Source organism: Dendropsophus ebraccatus, chromosome 6, assembly GCF_027789765.1.
Source record: "Dendropsophus ebraccatus isolate aDenEbr1 chromosome 6, aDenEbr1.pat, whole genome shotgun sequence".
Classification (NCBI taxonomy): domain Eukaryota; kingdom Metazoa; phylum Chordata; class Amphibia; order Anura; family Hylidae; genus Dendropsophus; species Dendropsophus ebraccatus.
This window is the reverse complement of record NC_091459.1, coordinates 135,163,458-135,180,233: the sequence shown is the minus strand read 5'-3', so window position 1 is coordinate 135,180,233 and position 16,776 is coordinate 135,163,458. Positions and strand designations below refer to the sequence as shown.

At 44.9% G+C, this 16,776-nt stretch overlaps 1 protein-coding gene across 1 annotated transcript; it reads right to left on the bottom strand.

Moving 5' to 3' along the window:
* Positions 1–3,820: 3,820 nt before the first annotated feature.
* On the bottom strand, positions 3,821–5,313 carry SOX11 (SRY-box transcription factor 11). Its single transcript, XM_069974070.1, has one exon. The coding sequence runs from the start codon at positions 5,068–5,070 to the stop codon at positions 3,877–3,879; it is 1,194 nt and encodes a 397-aa protein (XP_069830171.1). The 5' UTR covers positions 5,071–5,313; the 3' UTR covers positions 3,821–3,876.
* Between the last annotated feature and the right edge of the window lie 11,463 nt (positions 5,314–16,776).

The following is a 16,776-nucleotide window of genomic DNA, read 5'->3' as shown; positions in this document are numbered from 1 at the left end:
AGGGGCCATCTCTCGCTCCTGCTGTTGGTCTAGTTGGGGCTTGCCAGAACCACTATTCATGAACAGATGCACAGTAATCCTTTTTTTTTTTTTTTTTTTAAACCATGAATAGAAAGAAAGACAGACAAGAGAGGAGAAGAGGAAGGAAAAAAAAAAGTCACATGTTGAAATATTCTTGCAAATGTATCCAGAAGAATTGGAATGGCTACAATATATATGGTGTGTTTAATATGATAAAGGTAGAAGGTTGTGGCAGAAGGGTCTGGAGAGGCGGCGCGGAGGCTCATGTGTGCAGCACGGTTATAAGTAAGCGATGACATACTGTTAAGGGATTAGATTCCCATCCCAAGCTTATTATTCCTTGCCAACATACAATGATGTAATCTCTCCTGTTACAGAAGCAGCAGTCATAGCATCATTACATGTGTCTGCTGAGAGAGAGAGCGGTGGGCTGAGAGGGATACATCTAGAGGCTATTATTGCACTAGAATATATTGAGACATACAGATTTTCACATATACATATATACATGCATAAGTATATATCTACACACGTACACACATATGCATATATATACCTCCATGCATATGCATGCCTATTTATTATATATATATATATATATATACACACACACACACACATCCATTTATATACATGCATATTAAAAAAAATATTATATATATATATACACACACACACGCCAATATATTTACTATATACGGTACATGCACACTATATATATATATATATATATATATATATATATATACACACCTATATAAAAGTATATATATATATACACACACACATCCATTTATCTATTTGCATATATATATATATATATATATACACACATACACACACACACATCATATATGCATGCATCCAGACTGTCACTCTCCCACAGAACACTACCCTGAAGCATCTCACATGGCTGATAACAGGAAACAATAGACTGCCCTGAGCACAGATAAGCCAGGCTTTAGTAGGTCGCCTCCTCTGCATCCATGCATGCTGTTACCTAGACAGTGCACTAGACCGTTACCCCCCTCCCTTATATATGTGAATAATTCAAAGCCTTCTCAGCCCACTAAATATTCCAAGCCTGACGCCTGCTGCTCTCTAGGTTTCAGTGGCAGCAGCAGCAGATCTATTCTCAGGTTCGGGGTGGGGGGGGGGATCAGTGTGATCAGAGAAATAATGCAGATGTGGAGAGAGAGAGAGAGAATTCAGAGGTTGGGGAGGGGGGTTACAGCACAAGTCAGGATACCTTCACTGACTGCATACAAAGCAGCCAGCCAGTGTCATGTTACTGAAGCATGAACCCTCTGTCTGGAGCCTTATCACTTAGGCACGCCCAACATCCCCTCCTGCTGCCATGCATGTCCTCTCCAGTATCCTTACATACCTACAAGGCGGGGGCACCGCTGCCTCTTCCTTAGCTACATGGGTGCACTAATATATATATATATATATATATATATATATATATATATATATATATATATATATATATATAATCTCCAAAGAGATCAGGTAACTGTAGCATGCACAGGTTAGACAAGGCAGAAATGGAGAAATATATATATATATATATACACACACACACACACACATATACACATATCAATTTCTGCCTTGTCTAACCTATACATGCTACAGTTACCTGAATCCTCTCTAATGCACAGCTTAGGGGCATGTGGGTGGAAGCATGTTCTAACCTGGGTCACCCAATACTGATCAAAGCAATTACATAGAACCCATCCTAATTAGAATTAATCTACTAAATCTAAGGTGTGTGTGTGTGTGTGTGTTCACACCTTCAGGGTTTTTTTTTAATTGCAGTTATTGGATTGAAAAAAAGCCAGGAATAGATTAGAACTGGAGGATATGAATAAAGACTGGGGTTATATTCAATAATTGCAATGAAAAAAAACCTGAAGGTGTGAACACACTCCTAGTGTAAGAGGACACACATGTGGCAGTACATGTTAATGGGAGTATTAGGCATGGGTCACACCCCCGTAGCCACCCTCAGCCATGCACATGGAGACTGACATGATGTCACCTTATGTGAGGAGCATATTACATGGAGACACCATCATTCCTCACTGCACTTGTATCTTTTTTAGGATGTTGCCCCTTTGGGTGTCTATATTAGAACCAGCGTTCCCCCCCCCCCCCCCCATTCAATGGAGCAGGCAACTGGGACATGTTGTAATCCACAGCAATATCATCAGGTCACCTTTAGAAATGGAGTTAATAAAAGTACCCCCCCCCCATTACATACATGTAACACATTTTAGTACTCCCATGTACTCACCCTCCCCCCACTCAGCCTACAAACACACTGACACCACAACCAGTTTCTATCAGTTCCAGCTGATTTATTAAAATCATCAAGATACAGACTTTCAGCATTAGGGAAAACAGGCAATGATGTGGAGACAGTGCACAAGTCTGTTTTTCCATCATTTGCTATAAAATATGCAGATGGTCTGTATTTTTCTTTCTTTTTTTTCGAATTATATTGCACATTTTTTTTTAGAACCTTTTATTATGTGCCTATTTTTTTGTTTATTTTTTTAATTTTTTTTTTGCCTAAAAATCCAGCATCCAGTTTTTTTTTTTTCATAACTATCAGGCCCCATCCACATAATCACAGCATATGATATACATAGAATCCTACTATATTACAGTACATATACAATCTTCAAGCTAACAGCTCTGAGGTCTAGGTCACCATTTCAATAAATCTTTACCTACAAATATTGGACAAATCTGAACTATAGCTGTACAAAAAAAAGTGTTTGTTTTTTTAATCACAAGGCCTTATCAATTTTTATTTTTTTTTTAGATGCAAGGATTTTTTTTTTTTAACTTCCATTTTAATCCTTTTAAGATCAGGACATCATTTGTATTAACATTACTTGCATGCTAAAAAAAAAAAAAAAAACACAACAAAAAACAAACAAAAAAAAACATAGGAAGTGCCTGAATGTCTCACTGAATATAAACAAAATAAATCAAAATAAAAAAAACAAACGACAGCAGGAATGTTCCCTTTTTTTTGTTTTTTTTTCTTCTTCTTCAACTGTACAAAAATACGCCTGAAAATATTTTAAATTTTTAAAAAAGACTGAGGTCTGTCATGTATCAAAAAACGTTTCAATACCTTATTTTGTATGTTTTGTATTGAGGTCTGGGTTGTCTGAAATTCAAGGAGGTATTAAAGGGAACAAGGTACAAAAAAAGTTGGCAATTCAAATCACATTGTGAAACCGTCGACGTTATTTTTGTTTGTTTTTTAGTTGTTGATCTGAGAAAAAAGTAAAAACTCCTGATTTGAGATCAGTTCACAGTTAAGTGTTAGGTTGTCCTGTTTTTTTTTTTTTTTTGTTTTTTTTTTGAGCTCCCTGCAGCTTGGAAAAAAAAAAATCAGATGCATAGAAGAGATCAGTTTTCTCCCTCCAAAATAGGTTTGTTGTTGTTTTTGTTGCAAGTCTTAGGTGTATAGAAAGAAAAATATAATAAAAAATAATAAAATACACAATGACCCCCTTGAGAATCAGCTCAGCTGCCAAGAAATATACATTTCTACACATTGTTTCCAGACCGTTGATCATCATTGACAAGAAAAAAAAAAAAAAATTCATCTTGTTCTTCTTCTTCGCTACTCTTTACAGTGAAAGCCAAAAAAAAATCACAGGCAGGGAAAGTAAGTACAACCCCCCCTCCCTATGAAGGTCTTCAACCCAATCCCCCACCCCTCTTTTTTTTTTGTGTGTCTGTTCAACCTTCCCACCCACGCCCCCCAAAATATTAATACAAAAAATTACAAAAAAAATAATAAAAAATAATAATAAAACAGGGAAATCAGTAGGTAAATACCAAGTCTGAAAAGTTGGCCTCTAACCAGTCCCCTGCTATCATCTCGCTGAGTTCTGGGGTGCAGTAATCTGGAAATTCAAAGTGGGAGCCAAGACTTCCCTCACTGCTGCAAGAATCTAAGTCTTTGTCCACCAAGGAGAGGGAAAGGTTTCCTGAATTGGAGTTGCCCAGCTCGGTCGCCTGAGGGTTCTGGGTGAAGTTTAAGCTCAGATCAAAGAGGAGATCATCTTTGTCACTGGAGGAGGAGGATGAGGTAGTAGTAGTAGTAGTGGACAGGATGCGGGAGGGGGCCAGGGTGACTGTGGGTTGTGCTGTGCTGGGTTTGGTGATGTTTTTGAAGTTATAGTAGAGTCTGTTGGTGGTGGTAGTGTTGGCATTGATGCTGGTGACATGGCTCACCTCCTCATACATGCTGGCACCTTCTGGGGACTCTGCAGAGGAGCTCAAGGTGGGACTAGCCGGCACTTTTGCTACATTGTATGGTGTGAGTGGTTCCTCTTCTTCCTCCTGCTTTATCCTGATCTGCAGCTCATCCTCCTCTTCCTCATCCTCCTCCTCATCCTCATCCATGAAGACACACTTAACAGCCTTGGTCACCTTGAGATTGCCAAACACATAGTCGTCCATCCCAGAGTATTCCTGCGGGGACTTAGCCCCGGGTTTGCTGGCTTTCAGCTTGGAGGGGCACTTCTTCGTGCTGCTGCTGCTGTTGCCGGAGCTTTTGCTGCCCTTCATGCCGTTGCTGCCTCCTCCTCCTCCTCCAGGGCTCTTCTCCGGGGACTGCCCCAGAGACTGCTTGGCAGAAGCGTCCAGCTTGGGTTTTTTCCTGGGTCGGTACTTGTAGTCGGGGTAGTCAGCCATGTGTTTGAGCCGCAGCCGCTCCGCCTCGCGGATGAAGGGGATCTTCTCGCTGTCATTGAGCATTTTCCAGCGCTTGCCCAGTCTCTTAGAGATCTCAGCGTTGTGCATGTCCGGGGATTGCTCCATGATCTTTCTCCGCTCGATCTTGGACCACACCATAAACGCATTCATCGGTCGCTTAATGTGACCGGTAGCCGTTTTGCACCAGTCCGGGTCACTCTCATCCAGGGCTACCGGGCTGCCAGCCATGAATTCCCCTTCCTCAGTGTCTGTGGGGTGGCTGCTGTCCAGGTCCAGGCTGTCTACTTGCTGCACCATGGTGATGCCGCCTGTCAGGATGCTCTCGTGTGAGACTAGACTGCAGCCGCTCTCCCGAGCGCTCTTTCTGCTACAAACTTCCCAGTGTACTAGTTATTAGAGCGATTCATATGCATTACATCACTGCTCCCCCGACCAATCACAGCGCACGGGCACGCCCCTAAGCGAGCCGGCGAGTCCCGCCCCTCTTATACCATTGGCTGCGCATCTTACAATGGGTGTGGCCGAGAGTCAGTTAAGAGAAAAAAGAGCGTCTGCAGCGGCTTAACTCTCTCCACGCCGCCGCTCTGTACTGCCAGGACTCTATAGGCGCTGGTGATTAGAGCGATACATATGCATTACATCACTTCTGAACGGGCCAATCAGGGCGTGAAGGCACGCCCACCAGCGGCATGGCGGGGCACGCCCCTTCCTCTCGCCTTTGGGGGTTCTAAATCCTTTTAGTGGGCGTGGCCAAGACGTCTGTTATAAAAAAAAAAAGTAACCGCTGGAGAGCGTCTGCGGGAGGTTAACCCCGTGCGCGCCGGCGTGGACTCGGGGAGGTCAGAGTAAACAGCAGCTGCTGCGGCTCTGATGCTGGGTAGGAGCTGTCAGGAGAGGGGATGTGTATCAGGTCCTGGGAAAGCTGGGTTGTTTAGTCATCCCCAACCTGTGCTTGTCTACAAACTACAACTATCAGCATGTTGGGAGTTGTAGTTTTGTATATGTAGGTTGCACTGTGACCGAACAAGAGATTGCAATGGAAGCAACGCACAACAGGCAATATCTGCTTCTGACTATATAGCCTGGTCAGTTCAGGATGGGGGTTGTAGTTGTGCAACAGCTCAGGGAGCCAGAGCATGCTGGGAGTTGTAATATTGCCAGATACTGGCAGAGCATGCTGGGAGTTGTAATATTGCCAGATACTGACAGAGCATGCTGGGAGTTGTAATATTGCCAGATACTGGCAGAGCATGCTGGGAGTTGTAATATTGCCAGATACTGGCAGAGCATGCTGGGAGTTGTAATATTGCCAGATATGGCAGAGCATGCTGGGGGTTGTAATATTGCCAGATACTGGCAGAGCATGCTGGGGGTTGTAGTAATGCAACAGTGGTGGAGCCAGAGACAGCGATGAAATGATGAGAGTTGTAGTTTGCAACAGTTGCCAGGATGTGCAGGGTTGTAGTTGTAATTTTGCAATTGTTACTCAGCCAGACAGGGCATGTTCTGAGTGTCGAAGCTGTAAAGTGCATGCTGGGAGTTGTAGTTTAGCAACAGATGGGGAGCTAGAGGCTGCCAGATCATGCTGGGAGTTATAATCTTACCCTTGCCATATGGTGACTCTATAATATGCAGTTGCTGGGGAGCCAAAGATTGTCAGGATGGGCAGGGTTGTAATTGTGCACCAGCTGGGGAGACAGGAACAGGGCATGCTGGGAGTTGTAGTTTTGCAACAGCTGGGGGGCAAAAGGGTCATAGACATGCTAGCAGTTGCACTGCTGGGGGGCAGGCAAAGGTTGTCTGGACATGCTGGCGGTTGTAGTTTTGCAACAGCTTAGGAGCTAGGTGCTCTCAGGGTATGCTGACAGGTCAGTCCTATGGATGGACCCTGCACAGCACATTGCTGGTCCGTATAACAGAGCCCTCTGTGCCGCCATATGGTGCGCCGCATGGTACAAAATATACAACCACTGGGGAGCCAGACCTTGCTGGGAGTTATAGTCATGCATAGTGGGAGTTGTGACTTATGTACGGCAGGTAACACCATGTGTGTGTATGGACCCTGCTCAGCACAATGGTACACCGAGTCCCTGCAGGTCCATATAACAGAGCCCTCTGTGCCGCCATATGGTGCACCATATGCTTATGGGAGGTTTCCATGCACTGGAGGAAGCCACAACGATTCTTCTAAGACTATACTATACAATAACCACAAAATCCCTGCAAAAGCCTTGTGTTTATGCAGAATCCTGTTTTTTATTTTTGCATTTTGTAGAACCAGAACTTGCTTTGCTCCATTTGGCGATGTCTTCATTCTACGGCAGCAAGCAGAGATCTAGAAGCTAATGCCATTCAGTATACAGTACTATAGCTTTACCCCTATGACCCTGGACAATCCCTTGAAGGCCGGTGGTGATTGATGGCACTGACCAGCCGCTGCAGTCTGTATGGATAGAGACTGGCAGCCCCCTCTGGAGGATTGGCATCAGCTGCGGCCCCCCTTGTCTCTTAATTGGGGGACTAAATCATTGCAGGCATGCTGCCTCCCCATCCCCCCAGCCCGGTGCCCTAGGAATATATTGCACTTATAAAACAATACGGCTTTTGTGCGGTTGATTAAACGCCCCGTGTACCAAGCGGGGGCCGCGAGTGGTCGGAGAATAATCTGCATTGTGACATCGGATCCATTGATGGACACCATAGCCAGATCTGGAGGCATAAAGTATATTTCTGGGCACAGGACGGATGGCTGGACTCCAAATGTTTGACACAGAGAGGTTCTTGAAATTCTGTCTACATGGCCTCTGTGACCTGCCTGATAACAATACATTGTGTGAGTAATTCACCTCCACACAGGAGGGGAGGGGGGGCTCCAAATTGCAGCTGAGCACCAGCCAGGCCATTGAAGCTTTGGCCCCAGAAGGAGATTTGTGTAAAGCATCTGCCAATCAGGATCCGGGGCCGGCAAAGGCAGCAGCTGGAGAGGGAAGGTGTGATCCCACCAACTAGCCATCAATACATTCTTGGCCTATTCAAGACCCTGGCCCCCTACTCATCTGTGCGAAGAATATATTACCACCGCCTAGTCCTGCTAATCTGCCGCTCTCTAGTGCCTAATGCATAGAGCCCAAGCAGAAGGGAATTATACATGTAAAATCACATACACCCATTAATGATAACTTCAGGGTCACCAGTCGGGATCAAGTCTGTCAGGCGTTCTTTCACGGACGCCTATGTTGGGCTAGGCCCAGCTTTTGGTTACAGGGGTATTCCAGTAAAACATTTATTTATTTATTTTCAAATCAACTGTTAAGAAATCTCAAGTCTTCCAGTACTTATCAGCTGTTGTATGTCCTGCAGGAAAGGGCATCTTCTTTCCAGTCTGACACAGTGCTCTCTGCTGCCACCTCTGTCGGTGTCAGGAACTGTCCAGAGCAGGAGAGGTTTTCTATGAGGATTTGCTGCTGCTCTGGACAGTTCCTGACACGGACAGAGGTGGCAGCAGAGAGCACTGTGTCAGACTGGAGAGAATACGACACTTCCTGCAAGACATACAGCAACTAAGTACTGGCAGACTTGAGATTTTTTAAATAGAAGTACTTGCTGGGACCAGTTGATTCGAAAGAAAACATTTTTTTTTTTTTTTTTTTTTTTTATGAACTACTCCTTTAGGGTGCATTCACACATAACGGATCCGCAGCGGATTTCTCGCTGCGAATTTGCATCGAGATCAGCTGCCCTGTACACTATGGACAGACAAACTCGCAGCGGGATGCACATCCCGCTGTATGTCCGCAGCCCGCCCCGTTAACCCCCCGGCCCCTGGAGCGTATACTTCACTGGGTCCTGACTCCAGCTTGCTTCGGGGGTTCCCGGCATGTCCCGCTCAGCCAATCAGAGCGCCGCAGCCCCGCCGCAGCACACTGATTGGCTGAGCGTGACGTGAAGACGCCGGGAGCCCCGAAATCCACTGCAGATCCGTTACGTGTGAACGCACTCCTAAACATATACATAGAATTGTTTTTAATTTTTTTTTTTAAATAATGGGTGTATGTAGTATACATTAGACGTATATGACGGGGACCTCTCCGAATGTATATGTCTAAGGGTAGGACCATGGTTTGTTTATTTGCCTCAGTCACAGGTATCCAGTGCTCCATCAGCATGGGAAGAGGTGAGTGGTCATTGTGTTCACCCTTGTCGGATGAAAAATTTTTTGAATTGTTAGATTTCTCCTTTAAATGGGCGCATGAACCATACAGGGATCGTTTGAAGGCGCTGCATATGATCGCCAATCTCAATCGGCACTTGTTTGCTTCCGCAGACAGACCCATATCGGGTCATGTAAAAGGATAGTCTCTGACTGAAGTGGTAGCTAGATGCCCAACTCATAGACTTGGGGCCCCCTTTTTGAGAAAGATCTCAGCGGTCCCCCTGCAATTTGACACTTTTCCCGTATCCACAATGTAATACTCCAAGTGTTTTAACTCAGAATACCCCTTTAAAGGTCCATTGCACAATAATGCATTTTCCCTTTAAGAGTACCCATCTTGTCATCATGACATCATGGACACAATAACCACAGTCCCCCGTAATGTCATAGGTCCAGATTTATTAATGTTTCCGAGGCTTAGTTTCCCATAGCAACCAATCCCAGCTCAGCTTTTGTTTCTGAAACCGCTCTGGTAAAATGAAAGCTGAGCTGGGATTGGTTGCTATGGGAAACTAAGCCTATGCTATTTTGTCTCAAAATCCGGACCTATAATGGGGGATATTTATCAAACATGGTGTAAAGTGAAACTGGCCCAGTTGCCCCTAGCAACCAATCAGATCCCACCTCTCATTTTCCAAAGAGTCTGTGAGGAATGAAAGGTGGAATCTGATTGGTTGCTAGGGGCGATTGAGCCAGTTTCACTTTACACCATGTTTGATAAATCTCCCCCATAGTGTTAATTAAAGGACTAGTACACTGGTTAATGATACACTCCCCTTCTAGGATGGGTTCACCTAATGCTACGTTTACACAAAACGATAATTCGCCCGATCGTGCGATTAACGATTTCGAAGTAGCGATTTTTTTATTGTAACAATCAGCGTTTAGGTGAACGATATATCGTACGGAAAATTCGTTTTGCGATCGCTTAAGCCTATTTCGCACATAGGTAAAATCGGTGAACGACTGTTTACACGGAACGATCTGCGAATTTTTTACGAACGACGATTTAAGAACATGTTCAAAGATCATAATGAACGATTTCTCTTTCGTTGTTCGATCGTTCGCTGCGTTTACACGTACAATTATCGTTCGAATTCGATCGTTATCGTGCAAATTCGCACGATAATCGTTCTGTGTAAACGCAGCATTATACTGATGATACCTTATTGTGGGGATATTGGCTCATTCATAGCACTGTTATAGGGTCTGGGGTATAGGAAATATAACAAGGAACTACATGGCCTAAAGCAGGGATGGGGAACCTTTGACCCTCCAGCTGTTGCAAAACTACAATTCCCATCATGTCTGGACAGCCAAAGGCTGGGAATTGTAGTTTTGCAACAGCTGGAGGGCCAAAGGTTCCCCAGCCCTGTATAATAGAGAAGCAATTTGGAAACCAGTGCTTGGGAGGATGGGAGTAGTGCTTTTCATGAACCCCCCTCCCCCATATCCCACACTACATCACCCCCGCTGTGCAGCTGAGAGGAGGGATGTGGACGGTTGACCAAGGCTTGTGTGGGTGGGAAGGTGAATCTGATTTGCTATGGTGTCCTACATATGCCCTCATTTCTGTGGAGACTGTGCTACTTAAATCACTTGTGTAGTTAAGGCCAAGGTTTTTTTTTTTTTTTTTTTTATCTGATGTAAGTTTGTAGTAGAGAATTTTTTTTTGCAATGACCCAAACATAAAGAATCATTGGGATTCATGACGCTCTCTGTGTCAATAGATCCACAGCCGGGCCAGGACCTAAAGGGATACTAAAATCAGCTGGTTTTAGAAAGTTATATAGATTTGTAATTTACTTCTATTTACAAATCTCAAGTCTTCCAGTACTTATCAGCTGCTGTATGTCCCGCAGGAAGTGGTGGATTCTTTCAAATCAGACACACTGCTCTCTGCTGCCATCTCTGTCCATGTCAGGAACTGTCCAGAGCGGTAGCAAATCCCCATAGAAAACCTCTCCTGCTCTGGACAGTTCCTGACATGGACAGAGGTGGCAGCAGAGAGCAGTGTGTCAGACTGGAAAGAATACACCACTTCCTACAGGACATAAAGCTGCTAAGTACTGGAAGACTGGAGATTTTTTTTAACAGAAGTAAATTACAAATCTCTGTCACATTCTGATGCCAGTTTATTTAATAGAATGAAATTTTCACTTGCGTTGCCCATATATATATATATATATATATATATATATATATATATATATAGGGTTCAGCCCCGTAGCGTTATGTTTAGCTAATCAAAACTATGACATAGAACATACCAGAAAGATCCTCTTACACGTAGTCCATCCACGACCGCAAATGTGCTTCGATCAGACAGATTGGCGCTCGTCTGCAGTGCCTTTACAAGGCATAATTAACAGTCGAGGCAGCACAAACAATCCATGCATTGTTTGTGTGGCCATTTAATGATATTGTTATTGGCCGTCTCCTGTTTACCAGGGAGATGTGAATCCGATAGCAACAAACTTTTAATGTCGCACAAAAGATGCGAACAGCCAATGAGCTGAGCGCCGTCACTTTTACACGGCCCAACTATCAGTCAAATGAGGGTTTCTAGGAACACTCGTGTTGTCAATACTTGGCCCGTGTAAAAAGCTGGGTCAGACGGCAGTATTTGGCATCAGTATTTGTATGACCCCCATACACACCCGTAATCTCTGCATATGACTACCACAAGAAGACAGGACATGTGCTTATACTGACGGCATCTGTGGTCTGGGCTTCATAGACTTCTATGGCCTGCGGATGACAATTCATGGACCTTTAGTACATTTTGTGGCCTTTGGGTGTTCAGACCACAGAAACTCACAGATGTGTAAAACTAGAAGTGAAACCTATGGAAAAAAAATATTAAAAAGTTTTGTACCTTTTGCTTATTTAGCACCCACAAATGTAATGTGTGATACCGGCCTTAGTCTGGGTTAAAATCAACTGGAAAAATTTACATGCAAAGGATTTATTCAGGCTTAGAAAAAAAAAGCACAGCTTGCAAAAACAGCGCCACCCCTGTCATCAGGTTGTGCGTATTATTACAGTTAATCTCCATTTACTTCAATGGAACTTTGCTGCACGCTAACTGAGGATAAGGCTGTTGTTGTTGTTATTGACAGAATGTTTTTCTAAGAATGGATAACCCCTTAAAGGGAACTCTGGCAAAAACCTTTCTCTGGTTTCACAAAGTTACATAGATTTGTACTTCTAAAAATCTTCAGTCTTCCAGTACTTATAAGCCGCCGCATGTCCTGCAGGAAGTGGTGTATTCTTTTCAGTCTGACACAGTGCTCTCTGCTGCCACTTCTGTCCTTAACAGGAACTGTCCAGAGCAGGAGAGGTTTTCTTATTTTCTATGTGATTTTGCTACTGCTCAGGACAGTAGAGATGAGCGAACCTGCCAGACAGCGGCAATCAGAAGCCGAGAGTTCAGGTTCATACGAACCCAAACCTCGGCAGGTTCGCTCATCTCTACTGGACAACTCCCAACATGAACAGAGATGTCAGCAGAGAGCAGTGTGTCAGACTGAAAACAATACACCACATCTTACAGGACATCCAGCAGCTGATAAGTACTGGAAGACTGGAGAATTTTAAATAGAAGTAAGTTAAAAATCTGTAGAACTATCTATCTGAAACCAGCTGATATGTGTAAAAAAAAGAAAAAAGAAATCGCCAGAATACCCCTTTAAATCCTAAGTTTGTGGGGCTTTTTCTTTCTGTGCCATTATCTAGGTGAGGATAATTCCATAATATACAGAATAGCATCCTATATGGCAGCCCACAACTACATCTCCATTCCGCTTATGTCACATGCATGAGGCTGTAGCCTATGTTCACACAATGTATGACACCGGCCGTTCTGTGACCTGGCCGGGTTATGAAACGGCCGGTGTCACATAAGATCATCACTGCAGTATCGGCCGGATGATCTTTAGTGCCGCATTAGTGCGTGCCCGCATCAGAACCCGCACTGCACACAATGGAGCGTGTGGCTGGAGCCGCGCACTTCATTGTGTGCACTGACAGGTTCTCTGCAGCCGCTATTCAATGATTAGCGGCCGCAGAAAACTAACATGTCTGTTTTTTGCGGCGCCGCTAGAGATCCCGAACGGAGCATATACTATTGGGGAGATTTATTAAACATGGTGTAAAGTGAAACTGGCTCAGTTGCTCCTAGCAACCAATCAGATTCCACCTTTCATTCCTCACAGACTCTTTGGAAAATGAAAGGTGGAATCTGATTGGTTGCTAGCGGCAACTGAGCCAGTTTCACTTTACACCATGTTTGATACATCTCCCTATATATGTATACTCTCTGGCCAGTATTCCATAGACGGCAACATAACGTATATTTTCGTACTATTTTCGCAATCGGCAACAACGGCCGTACTTTTACGAAAATATACGTAATGTGAACATAGCCATAGAGTGCAAGCTCTTGTACGCCAGGATCTTTGGAGCCTCACTTACAGCACAGGAAGGTGCAGATGAAGGATATTGATTTCCATTCTATAAAATATGATAAACCGTGAATTAGATGGAGGAAGTCGGAAGATTCTGCCCAGTTCTATTTATTCCGCGGTCTTATGGAGGCTGAAGTCATGGTAAATTACAGGAAGCCTTCATTCCCTCACATAGGCGGCCCATGGATACCAGCAGCGATATTTATTAGATCTGCCCCTACCTGGAAAGGCTTCTTCATTTCCAGCAAGGCCGAGGTCTGCCGAGGTAACACATGCGAGGCCTGCGCTGCCCTAATGATATTCCTATCTAATGACAGCAACACGTTTCCTACCACATCAGCGCTTATTGCATTACCGTCCCATTTACCACCCACACGCCTCTCTAGATTGCAGCCGCTCTCCCATCTGAGCTTTGCAAGACATTTATTTTCCTTGCCGGCATCAGATTACTCCTGTAGTTCATGACTATGCAGGGACGACTGTATCCGGGCCTCCCCAAAGCCCCGCGCCCCGCCGATCTAATCCATATACTAGAAAACAATCCGGACGTGTCAGACCTAATATAGCTCCCCTGACCACAATGGAAAATGGCAAGTTTCTCTCCTCATGACAATAAGCTGGAGCCATATGCCAGTCATATAATGAATTTACGGGGTGGGGGGGGGGGGGAATTATTAGGTCAAAAGATTAGGGGTAATAAAAATGCTAGAGCTATGGCAGTGAGTGCAGGATAAAAAGAGAAAAACGCTTAAAGGGGTTGTCCAGCGAAAGAAAAAAAAAAATTCTTTCAAATCAACTGTTGTCACAAAGTTATATAGATTTGTTATTTACTTCTATTTGAAAATCTCCAGTCTTCCAGTACTTATCAGATGCTGTATGTCCTGTAGGAAGTGGTGTATTCTTTCCAGTCTGACACAGTGCTTTCTTCTATCTCAGGAACTGTCCAGAGCAGTAGCAAATCCCCATAGAAAACCTTTCCTGCTCAGCACAGTTCCTGTCACGGCCAGAGATGTCAGCAAAGAGCACTGTGTCTGAATGTAAATAGAACAACACTTCCTCCAGCACATACAGCATCTGATAAGTACTGGAAGGTGAGATTCTTAAATAGAAGGAAATTATGAATCTATATAACTTTTTGACACCAGTTGAGTTGAAAGAAATTTTTTTTTGCTGGATAACCCCTTTATATAACAGCGCCCCGCTAGGTTTAATGTGGTATTGCAGCTGAGTCACAGTATTGCTGGGCATAACCCACAGACAATTGTGGTGCTGTTTCCAGAGGAGAATCATAGTTAACCTCTTTAAAGGGAACCTGTCACCCCCCCGTGTCGGGGTGACAGGCTCCCGACCCCCCGTTAGAGCCCCCTATACTCACCTAATCCCGCCGGGTCCCGCTTCTGGAGGTGGTCGGGTGACAGAGATATCAGCCGCTGCAGCCCGGCGCGCTCCTCGGATGAGTCCAACGCTCATAAAGAATGACGGAGTGCTGGACTCTCCTGTCATTCTCTATGAGTGTTGGACTCATCTGAGGAGCGCGCGCGCCGGGCTGCAGCGGCTGATATCTCCGTCACCCGACCATCTACAGAAGCGGGACCCGGCGGGATTAGGTGAGTATAAGGTGCTCTAACGGGGGGTCGGGAGCCTGTCACCCCGGCACTGGAGTTTCCCTTTAAAGTGTGCCTGTCACTTTGAAATAAAACTTTTGACATGTCTAACAAAAGTTTGGAACAACAGCTGACAGAATCCCTTTAAATGATAGGAGACAGTGGTTACATTTTACATTGCCCTTCTGCCCCCCTAATGGCAGGGGAAGTGCAGATGTAAAAAGTTCTCAAGCTCCTTATGTAAATGAGGGAGTTCCACCTTCCAGCTGCACACATTATTAGGGTATCTTATAAATATCTTATCCATAATCATATTACCAGCTTTCCATGCTTTCTGTTCTACCCTTGCATGACTGCCGCCCCATTCACTGCTATGGGACTGGTGAAAATTGATGAGCATGATCTCCGTCAGTCCCATAGCAGTAAATGGAGCACTTCATTCCCACAGGGCATTTGGGGAACACTGTTCTTGATATCGTTGGGGGGCCAGAACTCCAGCAGTCCCACATTTATCACCTACAGTATCTAGAGGATAGTTGGAAGACCCCTCAGATACATAAGATTAATGATGCTCAAAGGCGTTGTCTTAAAGTGTAAATGTAACTTTGCTTTGTGAAAAGTTTTGATCAGGGGGGGACTGGGTGTTCACATTCTGGCCAGTCACTAGAATGAAGGGAAAGAAACGCTCAGCCAAGCGCTTCTTCTCCTAACTTTATGTATACAAGATGGGTCTAAATCTCCTCCTAAGGGGACTACTCCACGGAGCGATAATCGGCCGAATCGGACCGATTTGGGCGATTATCGCTCGGTGGAATAGAGAAAACGATCAGCCGATGATTGTGATTGATGATTGATGATTATTTAGACCAAAACCTAAAATCATCGGTCACCCACCGTGCATCGCTGCGTGGAATAGCGGTGCGCGGCGGGCGGGCGACCGACCGACCTGCGATTTGAGAAGCAGCATACATTACCTAGCAGGGCTTCTCCTCCGCTCCGTCTTCCTCCCCGGGTCCCGCGGTGCAGCATCAGCTTCGTTTCGGCCTGACTGAGCTGTCAGACCGCTCAGTCAATCACTGGCCGGGACCGTGGCGGCCAGTGATTGGCTGAGCAGTCTGACAGCTCAGTCCGGCTGCTACGGAGTTGATGCTGCGCCGCGGGACCCGGGGAGGAAGACGGAGCGGAGGAGAAGCCCTGCTAGGTATTGTGTGCTGCAAGGGACATCGGACCGTGGAATAGGCCCAGTAAACGAGCGCCAATCTATAACACTGTTGATTGGGCCTGTGGAATAGGGCCCTAAGACCTTAACCAACCAAAACTTTTGACATGTCTCTACAACATGCCAAAAGTTTTTTGAAGTGACTCCAGTTATAACAATGGTGGGTGGTAGAGGACCCATGACCATTTTTCCGGCCTAGACCGCTCTCAGTCCTCCGCCGTCTGGCCCAAATCTGGAAATTCTTGGCTTCACAATCATATTAGAACTGGATATAACTGCATGGAGCTTGAGCTAATATTAGTGAACGTCTGCTGGGTTGCTTTGATCGGGGGACCAGTTTAGGCTGTTGTGATGTAGGAAACCGTTCCAGTATTATACAGCTATTAAGCCCTTCTTCACACTGACTCCGCAGAGCGTCTAGACCAGCATCCCTGGCTCCCCGGCAGTGCAGTCTGGCTGTATGTCAGTGCATAGTCATCTTACACCTCCTATAAAAAG

What these genes read in the sequence shown, in the direction of transcription:
- SOX11 (XM_069974070.1), bottom strand. Translation starts at nt 5,070, where the DNA reads ATGGTGCAGCAAGTAGACAGCCTGGACCTGGACAGCAGCCACCCCACA.